General features: G+C 39.2%; 1 protein-coding gene across 3 annotated transcripts in view; it reads right to left on the reverse strand.

The window, feature by feature from the left end:
• The window catches only part of LOC106095784 (ras-related C3 botulinum toxin substrate 1), a 38,467-nt gene that overhangs the window by 10,221 nt on the left and 9,913 nt on the right, over positions 1-18,333 (reverse strand). For all 3 annotated transcript variants that reach the window (XM_059362754.1, XM_059362755.1, XM_013263129.2), the window contains exons 2-3: positions 3,719-3,834; positions 3,352-3,584 (exon numbers count right to left, since the gene is read on the reverse strand). In XM_059362754.1, coding sequence (XP_059218737.1) covers positions 3,352-3,584; positions 3,719-3,834 — 349 coding nt within the window. The remainder of the gene's footprint in view (positions 1-3,351; positions 3,585-3,718; positions 3,835-18,333) is intronic.

The raw sequence follows: 18,333 nt of genomic DNA on the forward strand, positions 1-18,333 counted from the left end.
TTACTAACGAGCAACGCTTGCAAATCATTGAATTTTATTACCAAAATCAGTGTTCGGTTCGAAATGTGTTCAAATTTTGACAAATTTTGTTCAGCGATGAGGCTCATTTCTGGTGGAATGGCTACGTAAATAAGCAAAATTGCCGCATTTGGAGTGAAGAGCAACCAGAAGCCGTTCAAGAACTGCCCATGCATCCCGAAAAATGCACTGTTTGGTGTGGTTTGTACGCTGGTGGAATCATTGGACCGTATTTTTTCAAAGATGCTGTTGGACGCAACGTTACGGTGAATGAACACATTTCGAACCGAACACTGATTTTGGTAATAAAATTCAATGATTTGCAAGCGTTGCTCGTTAGTAAGTCTATTCATGATGAAATGTCAAAGCATACTGAGCATCTTTCTCTTTGACACCATGTCTGAAATCCCACGTGATCTGTCAAATACTAATGCATGAAAATCCTAACCTCAAAAAAATCACCCTTTATTTACCAATACGGTAATATAGGACCCAAAAGAAAGGCAATTGAGAGTAGAGTGAAAATTTTCCCAGGAACCGAGTAGGGGCAAACTTCTCACACATCAATGAATGTTTTCGATTTAAGTGTAAACTCAATGTTAAGGGACCTTCTTTTATAGCAGAGTACGAACGGCGTGATGCAGTGCAACACCTCTATGGGGAGAATTTTGGACATGACCATGCATGGCATGGTACCTCGCAAATGTCACCAGCATTAAGAGGGGATAACCTTCTTTTATAGCAGAGTCCGAACGGCGTGCCGCAGTGCGACACCTCTTTGGGGAGAATTTTGTAATTATGACCTATTAACCTTAACCCATGGCAGCCGATTGAACGTACCGGATTGGCCCGGTGGAGTCTTTAATCGGCAAGGGCTGCCGCCTCAGCGTACAACATACTTCTACAACAACAACAAAAACATTAACCTTACTTTGTTTCTGCCTATAAAGAGAAAGCGCGCAAAATTCGATCTATGGCGGTTATATAAGATTCGGCCCAGCCGAACCTAACACTAAGTCTCACTAAAACCTAAGAGGCAGAATGCAGTTAACATGACTTCAATTAGGTAAGTTCTTTTCTATACCAATAGAATGACAAGAGACCATAATGCCTATAAGCCCTCTCATTCTAATCATCCAAATCCAAAAAAAAATTGAGAGGTGGTTATCCGCTCCTAATGCTGGCGACATTTGTGAGGTACTATGCCAATGTAAAAGCCTCCAAATGAAAATGTGGCTACAACAACAACAACGTTCTCGCGGCGATCGATCCTATGGACCGAAACGAGCTTGCAAAACTATAGGAGCTTGATGAGAGTCGTTAGGTAGAGGAACTAAAAATGAATGGGTTGTATCCCCTCTTTTGCGGGTTCTGTTTATTAATGAAATTGTGAGGCCATTCGAGAACGAGAGGTAGAATGTTGTTACCAAAGCGGATGGCATCGGCATCATGGTGTTTGGCCGGTTTCCTGTCTACTATTACAGACATCGTTCTGGGGGCATTGAGAAAGCTATATGGATGGGCGAGAGCCATCAAGCTTAGTATAAACCCTAGGAAAACTGGGCTAGTACGTTTCACCAGGAGTGCAACGTTGAATATTTTTAGGAGTCCTGTCCTGGACGGGATATAGCTGTAGTTCTCATCTTAGGCCAAGTACTTGGGCGAGATTCTTGAACAGAAAATAAGCTGCAGAAGAGGATTGAATGGTCTTTACTCCTATCGCGACTCGATAGGAAAAAGTGGGGTGCTCAGGACGGAGACTGGATGTTTACCAGGGTTGTTCGACAGATTCTCATCTATGGATTTTTGATGTGAAATCAGACTTTGGAAAACTGTGCCCTCCGCATTTTGATAGGAAGAAATGGGGGGCTTGGGACGCAGACTGGATGTTTACCAGGGTTGTTTGACAGATTCTCATCTATGGATTTTTGATGTGAAATCAGACTTTGGAAAACTGATCACTGAAATGATCAAGAAGGTAGCTTAGAAGAAGATCACTGATCAAAGAGGAGTACCCCGCAGAATAGGCGCCGAATGTCATTCTCGATCTAAAGCCTTTGCACCTGTATGTTGGGTGTATGCCAACGAAGAGCGGACTAAGACTGAGGGAGTCATGTACCTCGTTCTTTTCAAGCTTTGGGTATTCTACTGTTCTGCTGCTGCATGGAGATGCCGACAAGCTATATGCGGCGTGTATAATTATGAAGTGGGGGGGGGAGTCCTTCTTCGTAGGCGTGAAGGTCCCTTCCCGGAACCTATTATATACAAGCATGGGTCCAAATAGGATGAGGACAATGGGACAGCAGTCTTTATTAAATTCCTTGGAATCACATAGGCTTTTGAACGGGTGCAGCGTCTTTCAGGCGCAGGTTTTTTTGGAGATGCTGAAGACAATGGACATGATTTCGAAGTAGCAGTGGTGGTCTTATCGGAGTGTTACGATATACGTGGACAGTCAAGCGGCTCTGAAGGCCCGACACCAGGCCAAGTAAGGTCAAACTGATTAGAAGATGCCAAGAACTTCTTCGAACTTTGGAAAAACTGTCTCCTGGGTCCCGGTTCATCAAGGGGTGACGGAGAAGGAAGCGGCCGACGAGCTAGTTGAGTTCTAGTTTGAGGAATAATGTAGTCGCATAACTTTCTTCGCGGTTGTAGTGTCTCTCAGGCGGAGATCTTCGCCATTCTATAGGAACGGGAGATCAATGCGGGCTATATAGGGTAGATACAAGGCAATAAAAAGAATTCCACTCTTTTCGGGGGCGGGCCATCTAAAAGTGGCGAGGAACTTATCGGCCGACGAGCTTGCCAGAATTGGATCGCTGATAAGTGCCGATCGTGGTACAAATGCAGCCGACCCTGTGAGAGCTTATTGGTAGGGTGGAAATTTTCTACGATAAATGTGCTTGGGCTGTCGCCATAAGTTGTAGTGTGGCCAAAACCCTGTGTTTAGAGCAACAGGACGTCGGTTAGGAAATGCAATAAAATAATATCACAAAAAGTTTGAAAGGACTTGCTGTTTTGCCATAATTGGTGCTATGAGGCTATAAGATTGTGGCCAGCAATAATGTATGCAGGGCATATGAGGAGAATAACGAGACTTTGGTGGACTTCCGGTGCAAATGCCCAGCTTTTGAGAGAGAAAAGTAGCTTCGATTGGAAACAAGAACCTTCAATAAAGTTTTCAACGGTGGTTGTATTTATCATGAGGACATTTAAAGGTAGATTAACCATATAAAACTTTTCTCAAACAGATCTGAAACAATGTTAGCAGTTGTAAGCATTTCAAATGTTGTTGTCAGGTGTATACAACGATCTTAGCCATGTAATACTTACCAACTAATATTATGGGCGCATCTGGGCAGTGATGTTTTATTTCGGGATACCATTTTGAGGTGACATTTTCAAATGATGATGGACTCGCCACTGAAAAACATATCAGAAAAACATCAGTTTGTGGATATGAGAGTGGTCGGAGTCTATCATAATCCTCTTGTCCAGCAGTATCCCATAGGCCCAGCGATACCTGTATTGTGTCCACTTGCATTGGCGCTGAATAGTTATCGAAACTGCCCCATTGCAGCAAACAAAGAGTAGCCGGAAAACATACAAAACAAAAAGATACCATTAACAAATGTCTAACAACAAATAATTCATTCATTCATTCACTGGGTTGGGTTTTTCTTGCATTTGTGCAACTTACACTGTAGGCACATATTCACCGGGAAAACTGTCTGTGGTATATGATATTAACATGCATGTCTTGCCGACCGTGCCATCGCCAACGACAACACATTTGATGGGTCTTCCTGTTGACATCTGCAAAAAAACACACAAAAAGACCAAAAAGGGAAAGAAGACATGTTAAACTCGCCGTTATATATCGTTCATGTTACAACAATACATTGCCGCTCTTCATTCTCTTCTTGCGGTTTTTTGGTGACATTGTTACAGGGGTTTGTTGCTGTTTTGTCACTGTTAAAAGGTTTGTCGGTTGCATTAAGAGTGTTGCCACAAAGAAAATTATTTTTACAAAAAAATTAAAGAAAAAAAAATATTAAAAAAAAATAAAAATTCAATTAAAACCAGTAAGGAAAGGCAAAAGTCGGGCGGTGCCGACTGTATAATACCCTACACCTACCCTATAAGTACAAAGTGGGCGCTATATCTAATTCTGAACCATTTTTGATGGACCTCAACGGATATTTTCAGATGCATTATTAAACAATCCGTATCAAATTTGGAACAAATATGCTTAAACTACGGTTGACAAATGACGACATTATTGCAAATTATCCAAAATCTGACGAACATATATATGGGAGCTATATATAAATCTGAACCGATTTCGAGTAAACTCTATAGATATTGTGGTAGTTGTCGGGGAAAGTGTTGGGTAAAATTTTGGCAAGATTGGTCAATAAATGCGCTGCAGTGGCTCTAGAAGTAAAAATCGGTCTATATACATATATGGCAGCTATATCTAAATCTGAATCGATTTTTATGAAATTCACCAGTAATACTTAGAGTTATAAGAAAATGCTTCCTGCTAAATTTCGAGAGAATCCATTAACAAATGACCACATTATTGCTATATTAGTCCAAATCGGACGAACATCTATATGGGAGCTATATCCAAATCTGAACTGATTTCAATAGGCTACGTCTCTGGGCCGAAAAACATGTCTACACCAAATTTTAAGACGATCGAATGAAAATTGCGACCTATACTTTGTACACAACTTAACATGGACAGATAGACGGACGGACAGACGGACACTGCTAAATCGAATTAGAAAGTGATTCTGAGTCGATCTGTATATTAATCAATGGGTGTATCTCTCTTCCTTCTGGGTGCTACAAACAAATGCACTAAGTTATAATACCCTGTACCACAGTAGAAGTTTGGCTAAATTCGGCCGGGCCGAATCTTGGGAACCCACCACCATGGATTCAGCTTAAAATTTTTACAAAATAAATTTAGTTGAAGGGCATAAATTTTTTCTACATATCAAACTTCTGTCAAACCAGCAAAAATTAAAGCTTCTAGCAAACGAACAAGGATGATCGAGAGACCGTTTTACAAGGGAGCTATATCGGATTATAGACTGATTTGGCCGTATTTGGCACGTTTGTCGGAAATCGTAACAGAACACCGCATGCAAAGTTTCTGCCAAATCGGACAAAAATTGCTGCTTGTAAGGACTCAAGAAGTCAAATCGAGAGATCGGTTTATATGGAATTTATATCAGGTTATAAACCGTTTGGCACAGTTGTTGGAAGTCAAAACAGAACACCGCATGCAAAATTGCAGCCAAATTGGACAAAAATTGCGGCTTGTAAAGACTCAAGAATGAATTCCGGAGATTGGTTTATATGGGAGCTATATCAGGTTATAGACCGATTTGTACCTTATTGCTTAATACAGTTGTTGGAGGTCACAAGAGAACACCATGTGCAAAATTTAGGCCAAATCGGAAAAAAATTGTGGCTTCCAGAAGCTCAAGAAGTCAAATCGGGAGATCGACTTACATGGGAGCTATATCAGGTTATAGACCAATTTGGACCGTACTTGACACAGTTGTTGGATGTCATAACTGAATGCAGTGTGCAAAATTTCAGCCAAATCGGATAAAATTTGTGGCTTCCAGAGGCTGAAGAAGACAAATCGGGAGATCGGCTTATATGGAAGCTATATCAGGTTAAAGACCGATTTGGATCGTACTTGACACAGTTGTTAGAAGTTACAAGGAAATGTGAATAATTTAAGCCAAATCGGATGAAAATTGTGGCTTCCAGGGGCTCAAGAATGGAAATCGGGAGATCGGTTTATATGGGAGCTATATCAGGTTATAGACCGATTCGGATCGTACTTGGCAAAGTTAATAGAAGTCACAACAGAAAACTACATGCTCAATTTTAGCCAAATAGGACAAAAATTGTGGCTTATAGAGGGTCAAGAAGTGAAAACGGGAGATCGGTTTATATTGGAGCTATACTAGGTTATAGACCAATTTGGACCGTATTTGACACAGTTGTTGAAGGTCATAACAGAATGCAATGTGCAAAATTTCAGATAAATCTAATGAAAATTGCGGCTTCCAGGGACTCAAGAAGCCAAATCGGAAGATCGGCTTATATGGGAGCTATACCAGGTCATAGACCGATTTGGACCGCACTTGACACAGTTGTTAAAAGTCATAAGAGTACACTATGTGCAAAACTTAAGTCAATTAAGATGAAAATTGCGGTTTCCAGAGCCTTAAGAAATCAAATTGGGAGATTGGTTTATTGAGAGCTATATCCAAATTTGAACCGATATGATCCATTCGTAATCCCCCAACGACCTACATCAATATTAAGTATCTGTGCAAAATTTCAAGCGTGTAGCTTTACGCGTTCGACCGCTATCGTGATTTCGACAGACGGACGGACGGACATGGCTAGATCGAATCAGAATGTCGAGAGGATCCAGAATATATATACTTTATGGGATGGCAGATCAATATTTCGAGGTGTTACAAACGGAATGACGAGATTAGTATACCCCCTTCCTATGGTGGTGGGTATACAAATAGTCCGATCTGAACCATATTGAAGTCGGTTGTCGACAGGCTGTAATCAACACACTATTTAAAATTTCAGCGCATTCGGATAATGCAACGCAAATTTTACAGGATTTTGCAGGATTCGAACCCTGCGTCATAGGCGGACATGCTAACCTCTGCGCTACGGTGGCCATTCGGATAATAATTGTGGCTTTTATGGGCTCAACCCCCAGATCGGTCTATATGGCAGCTAAATCTAAATAAAGTCCGATCTGAACCACATTTAGTTCAGATGTTGGAAGGCTTTAATCTACACAGTATTTGAAATTTCTGTGAAATCATGTAATAATTGCGACTTTTATGGGCTTTAGCCCCTAAGTCGGCAGATCAATCTATGTAGCAGCTATATCTCAATATAGTCTGATGTGAACCATATTTGGGTCGGATGTTGGCAGACTTTAACAACTCACCATTTAAATTTCAGCGCATTCGGGTAATAATTGCGGCTTTTATGGGCTCAAGACCCTAAATTGGCGTATCGGTCTATATGGCAGCTAAATGTAAATATAGTCCGATCTGAACTACATTTAGTTCAGATATCGGAAGGCTTTAATCAACACACTATTTGAAATTTCAGCAAAATCATGTGGCTTTTATGGGCTTCAGCCCCTAAATCGGCAGCTCGGTCTATGTGGCAAATATATCAAAATATAGTCCGATGTGAACCATATTTGGGTCGGATGTTGGGAGACTTATATCAACTCACCATCGAAATCGGATAATAAATGCGCCTGTTACAGGCTTAAGGCCCTAAACCGGCATATCGGTCTATATGGTAGTTATTTGTAAATATGGTCCGATATGGGCCCTTTTCGGTTTGAATATCGGGACTCCTAATACAACTTCCTGTTCTAAATTTCATCGAAATCGGACAAAAATTGCGGCTTTTACGGGCTTAAGACCCTAAATCGCCAGATCGGTCTATATGGGAGCTATATAATATAGTTCGATTTGGCCCATTTAAGAACTTTATCTGCGTATGGAAGAAATACGTGTCTTGTTAAATTTCAGCTCAATATCTCAATTTTTAAAGACTGTAGCGTGATAACAATTTACGGACGGACAGACACACTGGCATCGTTAAATCGTCTTAGAATTTTACGACGATCAGAAATATAAATACTTTGTAGGATCAGAAATGGATATTTACAAACGGAATGACTAAATGAATATACTCCTATGGTGGTGAGTATAAAATGAACGAGAAATTAAATATATTCTCAAAAAAAAAAAATTTAAAAATTAAACAAAAATTTACGAAATTAACAAACCAAAAAAAAAAAAATAAAATATTAAAAACAAATAATAAAAAATATAAACATGAAAAGTAAAAATTCAAAAACTTTTAATAACAAAAAAAAATAAAAACAAAATTTTAACAACTAAATTTATTTTAAAAAATGGTAAAATTAAAAAAATTAGAAATTTAAGAAAATAACTAAAAAATAAGGAAATCAATTAAAATTTTCAAAGAAAAATTATTTTAAAATATATACTTTAAAATAATTTTTCACATGCGTGAAACTTTTTCACGGCAACACTGGCGGATTTTTGTCACGCACAACTTTGTGTATCGGACAAACAACAAAAAATCTAAAAGTATTCAGTGTTTCATTTTTCTGGCATTCATTGAGTCAAAGACAGCAACAATAACACCAACAACAACTACAAAGCGATTGCAATTGTGCAACAGACAGCTTGAGGGGCATTAATGTGTATCAGCATTTAGTGGTTGTTGGGTGATCGCATTGCATGCAATGTTGGCAGAACTTAAAGAATTATCTCCTAATTAAATTGATTAAAGCTATTGTTTGAGGAATTTATGGAATGTTTCCAGTTTGGAGTGTTCATTCAATGAATGTGGGTACATTTGGTCTGTTTGTCATGTTCTATATGGGAGACAGTCTTTGTAAGGATATTACATGTCCAAATAGTTGGGAAAATTTAGAAAGCTGATAACAACACTCCGATTTTTATCCATGGAATCCTCCTACTTAAAGCAGCTTATAAAGCTCACAAATGCTATAATGCTAACTTCTCAAACCCCACAAAGTGGTCTACACGCAAGTGTATACTAATATTTCGCAAATATACGGTGAAGTAAGCCCCCCGTTCTGGGAGATTTTAATGCGAAGATAGGGAAGGAAGACATTTTTGGTCAAACAGTCGGAAAGTATAGCCTCCACGATATAACGTCCAGTAATGGGTTGAGGCTGATAGATTTCGCCGCGGCAAAAATCATGGTAGTTAGAAGCACCAGATTTCAACCCGATTCGGATCATTACCTTGTTGCAGCAAAGGTTCGCACCCGTTTGAACATGGCCAGGAAAGTACGATCTGACACTGCATAGAAGCTGGACATTTAAAAGCTGCAATCACAACAGATGGCAGCGGCATACTCAACTCGACTGACCCAACTGCTTTATGAAAGCACTCCTTGTTCCAATGATATAATGGCGCAGTGGCAAACTATTACCCACTCCATGGAAAATGCCGCGAAATCCATACTTGGGTACCGGAAGCCTCCCCCAAGAATCCCATGGTACGACCAAGAGTGTCGAGATGCCACTGAAGGTAAGAATGCGGCATATAGACCAACCCTGCAATCAGTAGCAACGCGCCAGATGAAGGTGAGGTATCGAGAGAAAAGGAGAAACGTCTATTCCGCAGAAAGAAAATGGAAATGGAAAGACCTGGTGTGCGCGAATTGAGATGTATAGGAGTCAGAATGAAGTCCGGAAATTCTACCAATGAATTAAACATCTAACCGATGGCTTTGGTGCAGGTACATCCTCCTGCAGAGACAAAGGATATGGAAAGAACATTTTATCCAACTGCTAGTGTCCTACATTGATCTATACCAATCAATGATGATGGTATAGAATGTTTACCTCCCAGTCAGAATGAGGTCCAAGTAGCAGTGACCCGACTAAAGAACAACAAGGCAGCAGGAGACGACGGGTTACCCGCTGAACTATTTAAGACCGGAGGCTACACGCTGATTAGGCGTATGCATCAGCTAATCTGTGCAATCTGGCTAGAAGAATGCATACCCGATGATTTGAACCTCAGCATACTATGTCCCATACACAAGAAAGGAGACAAGACGGAATGTGCCAACTACAGAGGAATAAGTCTCCTCCCCATCGCATACAAGATGATCACGAGCGTACTGTGTGAAAGATTAAAACCAAAAGTCAATGAGATTATTGGGCCCTATTAATGCGGCTTTAGACCTGGTAAATCCACACTGGACAAGATTTTCACACTGCGCCAAATCCTGGAAAAGACCCGAGAAGGACAAATCAACACCTACCATGGTCTAAATAACCTGATATGTTGTAGCTGCCATATAACCGATTTCGGGACTTTACTTCTTGTGTGGCTAGAGGGCGCAATATTATCCGATTTGGCTGAAAATTTTCGTGAAGTGTATTGTTCTAATCGGTTCAAATAGATATAGCTCAAATATAAACCGATCTCAGATCTTGATTTCTTGAGCCGCTAGAGGGCACGAAGTTTTTGGTTTGACCATCAACACCTGTGCCAAGTTAATGTCTAATTTTGTTCATATCCTAATATAACTGCCATATAAACCGATTTCGGGTTTGGGTTCTTATGCCGCTAGAGTACGCAATTAATATCCGATTTGGCTGAAATTTTGCAAGAAGTATTTCGTTCTAACTTCTAACAACTGCGACAACCTCTAGAGGTTGCAATTATTATCCGATTTGGCTGAAATTTGAAAAGTGTTTTGCTTTGACCATCAAAAACTGCGCCATGTATGGCCTAAATCGGTTCCCAACTTGATATAGTTCCAATATAAACCGATCTCCCGATTATAATTCTTGAGCCTCTATAGGTAGCAATTGTTATCCGATTAGGCAACGACTTCTTGTATGACCTTTAACAAACGTGTTAAATATGGACTAAATCGGTCCATAACCTGATATAGCTCCCATATAAACAGATGGACGAATTATTTTTTGGGCCACTATAGGGCGAAATTTTATCCGATTTGGCTGAAATTTTGCACAATGAAAGCCAGAGATCGCAACACACACAACAACCACTATGGGACACATTTCGTCTTTGGTTAGAAGATTTTTCAAACATATTAGAAGTGACGGCTTCAAGGACCGTGCATTGGTATGTTGCATTTGAATCGTATTTATTGTTAAAACGCCTCTATGATACAAATACCACATTAACCACGCCCGACAACCCTGCCTATTAGCTGTACTTTTCCCAATACATGTTTCTTCGTGTAATGCCAGTTTTTTTTTCTGCGACAATTACACTACTTCTATGGTGCATATGATTCTGTGAATCTGTTGAAAGTTGTATTGATGGCTTCGAACGCTAGACAATGGCAACGGCTCTCGCTGTAAATAATATGGACAGTACTACCGATTCAAATAAAGATTTCATGCATTTTTCTGAATTTGATGTTTTTTTTTTTTTCATTTTTTGAAAACTTTTCTATAGCTCTTAAAAAATTACCCTTTATATGAGCAACATAAAGTTATTGACCGATATGGACCAGACTTGTTGTGTTTGTTAGAAGTTATAGAAAATTTCAGACAAATCCAGTTCAAATTGCGCCCTCTAGTGGCCCAGAGTGTAAAATTGGGAGATCGGTTTATATGGCAATTATATCAGGTTATCAACCGATTTAGACCATACTTCGCACAGTTGTTGGAAGTCATTCCAAAGCGTCCTATGCAAAATTTCAACCAAATTGAATTAGAATTGCGCCCTCTAAAACTCAAAAAGTCTTATCGGGAGATCGGTTTATATGGCGGTTATATCAGGTTATGAACTGATCTAGACCATATTTGCGCCCTCCAGTGGCTCAGGGTGTCAAATCGGGAGATCGTTTTATAATGCAATTATATCGGGTTATGTACCGACCGTACTTGGCACAGTTTTTGGAAGTGATACCAAAATTTATGCAACATATACAAAATTTCAGCCAAATCAGATAACAACTGCGCCCTCTATAAGCTCAAGAAGTCAAGACCCAAGTACGGTTTATATGGCAGCTATATGAAAACATTTACCAATTTGGCCCATTTACAATCCCAACTGACCTACACTAATAAGAAATATTTTTTTTAAATTTCAAGCGCCTAACTTTACTCCTTCGAAAGTTTGCGTGCTTCCGACAGACGGACAAATATGGCTAGATCGACTTAAAAAGTCATGACGATCAAGCATATGTATACCTAATACGGTCGTGGACGCATATTTCGAGGTTTTACAAATGCAATGACGAAATTAGTATAGCCACATCCTATGGTATAAAAATGTTTACCAATTTGTATACCCACCACCGTAGGATAGGGGTATATTCATTTAGTCATTCCGTTTGCAACACATCCAAATATCAATTTCCGACCCTACAAAGTGTATTTATTTCGGATCGTCGTAAAATTCTAAGACGATTTAACGATGTTCGTGTGTCTGTCCGTCCGTCTGTTGTAATCACTCGACAGGCTTCAAAAATTGAGATATTGCGCTGAAATTTGGCACAGATATGTCTTTTTGATGCACGCTGGTTAAGTTCTTGAACGGGCCAATGGGTTCTTGAATCGATACAGCTGCTATATAGACTGATTTTCCGATAAAGTGAGTAGTTTTAGGCCTCCCGACATCAGACCCAAATATGGTTCAGATCGGACTATATTTAGATATAGCTGCCATATAGACTGATCTCCCGATAAAGGGTCTGAAGCCCATAAAAGCTTTATTTTTTAACCGATTTCGCTGAAATTTGAAACAGTGAGTAGTTTTAGGTCTCCCGACATCCGCCCCAAATATGGTTCAGATCGGACTATATTTAGATATAGCTGCCATATAGACCCATCTGCCGATAAAGGGTCTGAAGCCCATAAAAGCTTTAGTTTTTATCCGATTTTGCTGAAATTTAAAACAATGAGTAGTTTTAGGCCTACCAACATCTGACCAAAATATTTTCCAGATCGGACTATATTTAGATATACCTGCTCCATAGACCGATCTCCCGATAATTTATCAGATTTTGCTGAATTTGACACAATGGGTAGTTTTAGGTCTCTCGACATCCACCCCAAATATGGTTTAGATCGGACTATATTAGGAAATAGCTGTCATATATACCCATCTGCCAATAAAGGGTCTGAAGCCCATAAAAGCTTTATTTTTTATCCGATTTTGCTGAAATGTAAAACAGTGAGTAGTTTTAGGCCACCAGCCATCCGACCCAAATATGGTACAAATGGGACTGTATTTAGATATAGCTGTCATATAGACCGATGTGCCGGTTAAGGGTCTGAAGCTCATAAAAGCTTTATTTATTACCAGATTTTGTTGAAATTTTAAATACAAAATTCAACAGTGACTTATATTCATAAGACCACTCAATGTCCGAGCCGAATTTGGGTGCATAAGTTATCCAATTTGCATCGGATTGTTACGAAAGGGGGTTTACATATATTGGGTTGCCTAAAAAGTAATTGCCGATTTTTCATATAGTCGGCGTTGACAAATTTTTTCAACGGCTTGTGACTCTGTAATTGCATTCTTTCTTCTGTCAGTTATCAGCTGTTACTTTTAGCTTACTTTAGAAAAAAAGTGCGCGAAATTTTGTTTACATTTGTTAGTTTGGCGTCAATTTCAAAATATGGAGCCCACAAAGGAGCATTTTCGCCATATTTTACTTTATTATTTCCGTAAAGGAAAAAACGCGGAGCAGGTTGCTAAAAAGTTACGAGATGTGTATGGTGACAAAGCCTTAAAAGGAAGACAGTGTCAAAATTGGTTTCGCAAATTGCGTTCTGGAGATTTTTCACTTAAAGATGAGCCACGTTCAGGTCGGCCAAATGAAGTTGATGATGATCAAATCAAAGCATTAATCGAATTGGATCGTCATGCAACTGAGCGTGAGATAGGAGAGAAGTTAAATATACCAAAATCAACCGTTCATTATCACATAAAAAGTCTTGGACTGGTGAAAAAGCTTGATATTTGGGTACCACATGTATTGAAAGAAATTCATTTAACAAATAATCGAATCAACGCTTGTGATATGCACCTTAAACGCAATGAATTCGATCCGTTCTTAAAACGAATCATAACTGGAGATGAAAAATGGATTGTTTACAACAACGTTAGTCGAAAACGATCATGGTCCAAGCATGGTGAACCAGCTCAAACCACTTCAAAGGCTGATATCCACCAAAAGAAGGTTATGCTGTCTGTTTGGTGGGATTGGAAGGGTGTGGTATATTTTGAGCTGCTTCCAAGGAATCAAACGATTAATTCGGATGTTTACTATCAACAATTGGACAAATTGAATACAGCCATCAAGGAGAAGCGACCAGAATTGGTCAATCGTAAAGGTGTCATATTCCACCAGGACAACGCTAGACCGCACACATCTTTGGTCACTCGCCAAAAACTGAGTGAGCTTGGCTGGGAACTTTTGATGCATCCATTATATAGCCCTGACCTTGCACCATCAGACTACCATTTATTTCGATCTTTGCAGAAGTACTTAAATGGTAAAACTTTCGACAATGATGAGGCTATAAAATCGAACTATGTTCAGTTTTTTGCAGATAAAGGCCAGAAGTTCTATGAGCGTGGAATACTAAATTTGCCAGAAAGATGGCAAAAGGTTATCGAACAAAATGGCAATTATTGGGTTGCCCAAAAAGTAATTGCGGATTTTTTAAAAGAAAGTAAATGCATTTTTAATAAAACTTAGAATGAATTTTAATCAAATATACTTTTTTACACTTTTTTCCTAAAGCAAGCTAAAAGTAACAGCTGATAACTGACAGAAGAAAGAATGTAATTACAGAGTCACAAGCTGTGAAAAAATTTGTTAACGCCGACTATATGAAAAATCCGCAATTACTTTTTGGGCAACCCAATATATATTTGATTAAAGTTCATTCTAAGTTTTATTAAAAATGCATTTACTTTCTTTTTTAAAATCCGCAATTACTTTTTAGGCAACCCAATATATCCGAGGTGGTGGGTATCCAAAGTTTGGCCCGGCCGAACTTTATGACTTTTTTGAAATCTGTTATCAGTAAATAAATTGGACTTATGTGGCTGGCCGCTTTAAAAGCATTTTCCCTGTCGCAAGAAATTATTATCCCTTTTACATCATTGTCTCTTTAGATGACATTTTTTTTTTATTTACTCTTGTAAATAACAATAATAATTGTAAAAACACACAATTCGAGCATTCCCAAATGTGAAACTAATAATGGAATAATATTGTTGCATCTCCCCAATGGGTCATAGATTTTTAATTAATCTTTTTTGTTTTCTTCATTAGAAAGTACATTACAGCGGCATGGGACGCTGCACACATTTCGTTGCCTACCAGCCTACCTTTCCTCATCAGACATTACAAAATCTCCAAAAGAAAAAAAAAACATAAAATCCCATTAACAATTTAACACATAATAAGCAGCATACCTTATCCATTTCTCTGTCTACAAAATTATTTCCGCTCTACTTGAAGTTGCCCAAAAATGTGGGCACCTATGAGGGCAGCAATAAAGCAATGCTCTGGCAGCGGTGCAATGACCATCACAACATAAAGGTGATCAGATTCATGAACATATGAAGTTATGCTTTCGCAAAACAAAAAAACAAAAAACAAAAATATATGACAAAAAAGCAAAAAATAAAACAAAGTTCCCAAATCGCACGCACAAGAGGCGGGCGGGCAGGGAGGAATCATTTCATTTCGTTTCGTTTCAAAGGAGTGCCACAATAACCATAAACATCACAGAAACCCATTAACGCTGACACAAGATACCTCGTTGGTTGCGTTGTACGACAACGTCAACGGTGGCTAAAGACCAAGCCAAACCAAACGAAAAATTTAAATAAATAATAACAATAAAAGCGCCAAAAAAGCACAAAAAAATATATAAAATGTCCAACAACAAAATAATTCTACGAAACCGAGAAATGTGAACATCAAACGACGACAAAAACGCCAAACTCACACACAAAAATAGAACACAAACGGAATTTGTCACAAAAATCGTTGGAAGCCAGAAGCTAGAAAGCTGGCTGGCTGTTTGGCTGGAAAGGAACCGAACAAATGAAAGCATGACGACATTCGCTGTTAGTTTTGCAAAATGGGAAGAAGCTCATGAGAGAAATGAAGGAAACTGAACATTTTTCAAAATAGATCGCCAGCCCCTAACCCCACCACAAAAAATAGAAAAGAAAACACGCACTAAAATCTGCTGCTGAAGAGGGAGGCGAATCTAAGATCATTATGATAAATATCCAAAATGACATTAAGGGATTTTCACAATCTTCCCATGTGGGGGGGAAGGCAATCTTCCGATGTAAAAACAATCACAGACAAAATACAAGTTATTGGGGGGAAGCCAGAGACATTGGGGGCACATGGAGACATCAACAATGGCATCAGCCATGATCATGGAATACAAATTTATTGCTTATCTCTACTAAATCTTTGACGGTCGTTTGCATGTGTGCTGGAAGTGTTGCCACTGAGAAAAAATTTGCCACGAATTTCAAATTTTCATGAAATTCTACTCTAAAAGCAAAATTTCTACGACTTTTCCTATAAGGATAAAAATTTAAAATTTCGTTTCCAAAAAATCTTGTCTAAATTTGGTTTTCCCAGAAATTTTATTTTCATTGAATATATCGCCGAACCCTAACCACCGTAGACCACCGTAGCGCAGAGGTTACCATTTCCGCCTATGACGCTGAACGCCTGGGTTCGAATCCTGGCGAGATCATCAGAAAAAATTTTCAGCGGTGGTTTTCCCCTCCTAAATTTGTGAGGTACTATGCCATGTAAAACTTCTCTCCAAAGAGATGTCGCACTGCGGCACGCCGTTCGGACTCGGCTATAAAAAGGAGACCCCTCACCATTAAGCTTAAACTTGATTCGGACTGCACTCATTGATATGGGAAAAGTTTGCCCCTATTCCTTAGTGGAATGTTTATGGGCAAAATTTGCATTTGCATATCGCCGAACCAGATTTTTATAAAAATCATAATGGATGATTTCGTCGAAACTTGATTTACCCAGAAAATTTCGTCGACCCTTTATTTTTGAACAAAATTTCGTTGAAAATTGATTTTGTGTTTAATTTTTTTTTTCAAGTCTAGCTTAATGACCAAGCGAATGCAACATCCAAAGGAGAGATTGTTAAATGAGTCTTGAAGAAAAGAAATTGCCAGTTCCTCAGACAAGGCATAGACGGACATAGTTCACGATGGTGCCGATGAGATAAACAAACCCAATTATCGAAACGCGTCCACCAGTGGGGTGACTTGTGTCCTGTCTTGTCTGAGGAACTTCAAGACTCATTTAACAATCTCTCCTTTGGTTGTTGCATTCGCTTGGTCCGACCTAATAAACAATGAAACAGAGATTGATTCGCATGATCGGCTTTTAAAAAGCCAAACAGACGAAAAATATGAAAATTCATTTTTATTGAAAAGTTAGTCAAAGCTTGAGTTTCCTAAAAATCTCTAAATAGGCCCTAAAAACCTTTCAATATCGAGTTTCACTGTCTTGGGGAGGAAATACTTCCTATTTGGGTGGTGTTATGGGGGTGGGGTGGCCTCATACACTTCTTTCCGAATATTGATATCAGATTCGTGCTTCACTCCCAAAGACCTTTCATTTGAGACCCATATTGCTATGGCCGTAAATTTGTCCTCTTTGGGAGGGACTGCCCCCCAACACTTGGTCCCACATTTGTATTCTACTCGTAAATACCTTTCATTTAAGTCCCATATTGCCATGGTCGGTAAACATGTCCGATTAAGGGGTGTTTTGGGGATTGGGGTGTTCGCCCAAACACTTGGTCCCACATTTGCGTATCAGATTCGTATTCTACTCACAAATACATTACATTTGAGTCCCATATTGTCGTGATTGGTCTATGAATATATTTGGTGGGTTTTGGGGGTGGGACGGCCCCCCTAGGTACCCCATCCGAAATTTGGATACCCAATTTTTATTTTTAGGTTACTATAAGAGAGCAAAAAAAATTTCGCTTAAATCGCACCACCCATCACCGAGATCTGGCGTTTCTAAAAATAAAATTAGAGTATACCCCTTACTACCTCTTAAGACTAGACTAGCTGGCCCGGTGTGCTTCGCTACACCATGTTTGCGGCCCCGTTTTGGCATGGTTCAGATTTTAAAATAATTTATAGTAGTATTTTACTCTGAAATAACTTTCATTAGTATCCCATTTTGTTCCGATTGGTATACATGTGCATTTGGGTGGGGCGACCTCCAGGGAATTAACCCAAGTATTTATATAAGTTTCGTATTCTACTGTGAAATACCTTTTTTCCTCCAAAGTTGAGTTACCTTAAGGGGGCATACAAAATTTTGCTTAAATAGATGCATCATCTCCGAGATATGGCGTTTTTGAAACATGGGGTTAAGCGGAGGGTCCGCCCGCCTCGCCGACCTCACAAAATGATGTCTTTCTTATTTTATCTTTCACTGTCTTATTTTATCTGAGTCATATACTGGCACGGTCAGGAAATAAGTCCTGTTTGGAGGTGCTGGTGCGGCCTTTCAGATATTTCGCCCCAATGTGGATATCACATTGGTGCTCTACTCCCAAATACCTTTCGTTTGAGCCTTATATTGCCATGGTCGGTAAATAAGTCCGGTATGGTGGTATTTTTC

Source organism: Stomoxys calcitrans, chromosome 2, assembly GCF_963082655.1.
Source record: "Stomoxys calcitrans chromosome 2, idStoCalc2.1, whole genome shotgun sequence".
NCBI lineage: Eukaryota > Metazoa > Arthropoda > Insecta > Diptera > Muscidae > Stomoxys > Stomoxys calcitrans.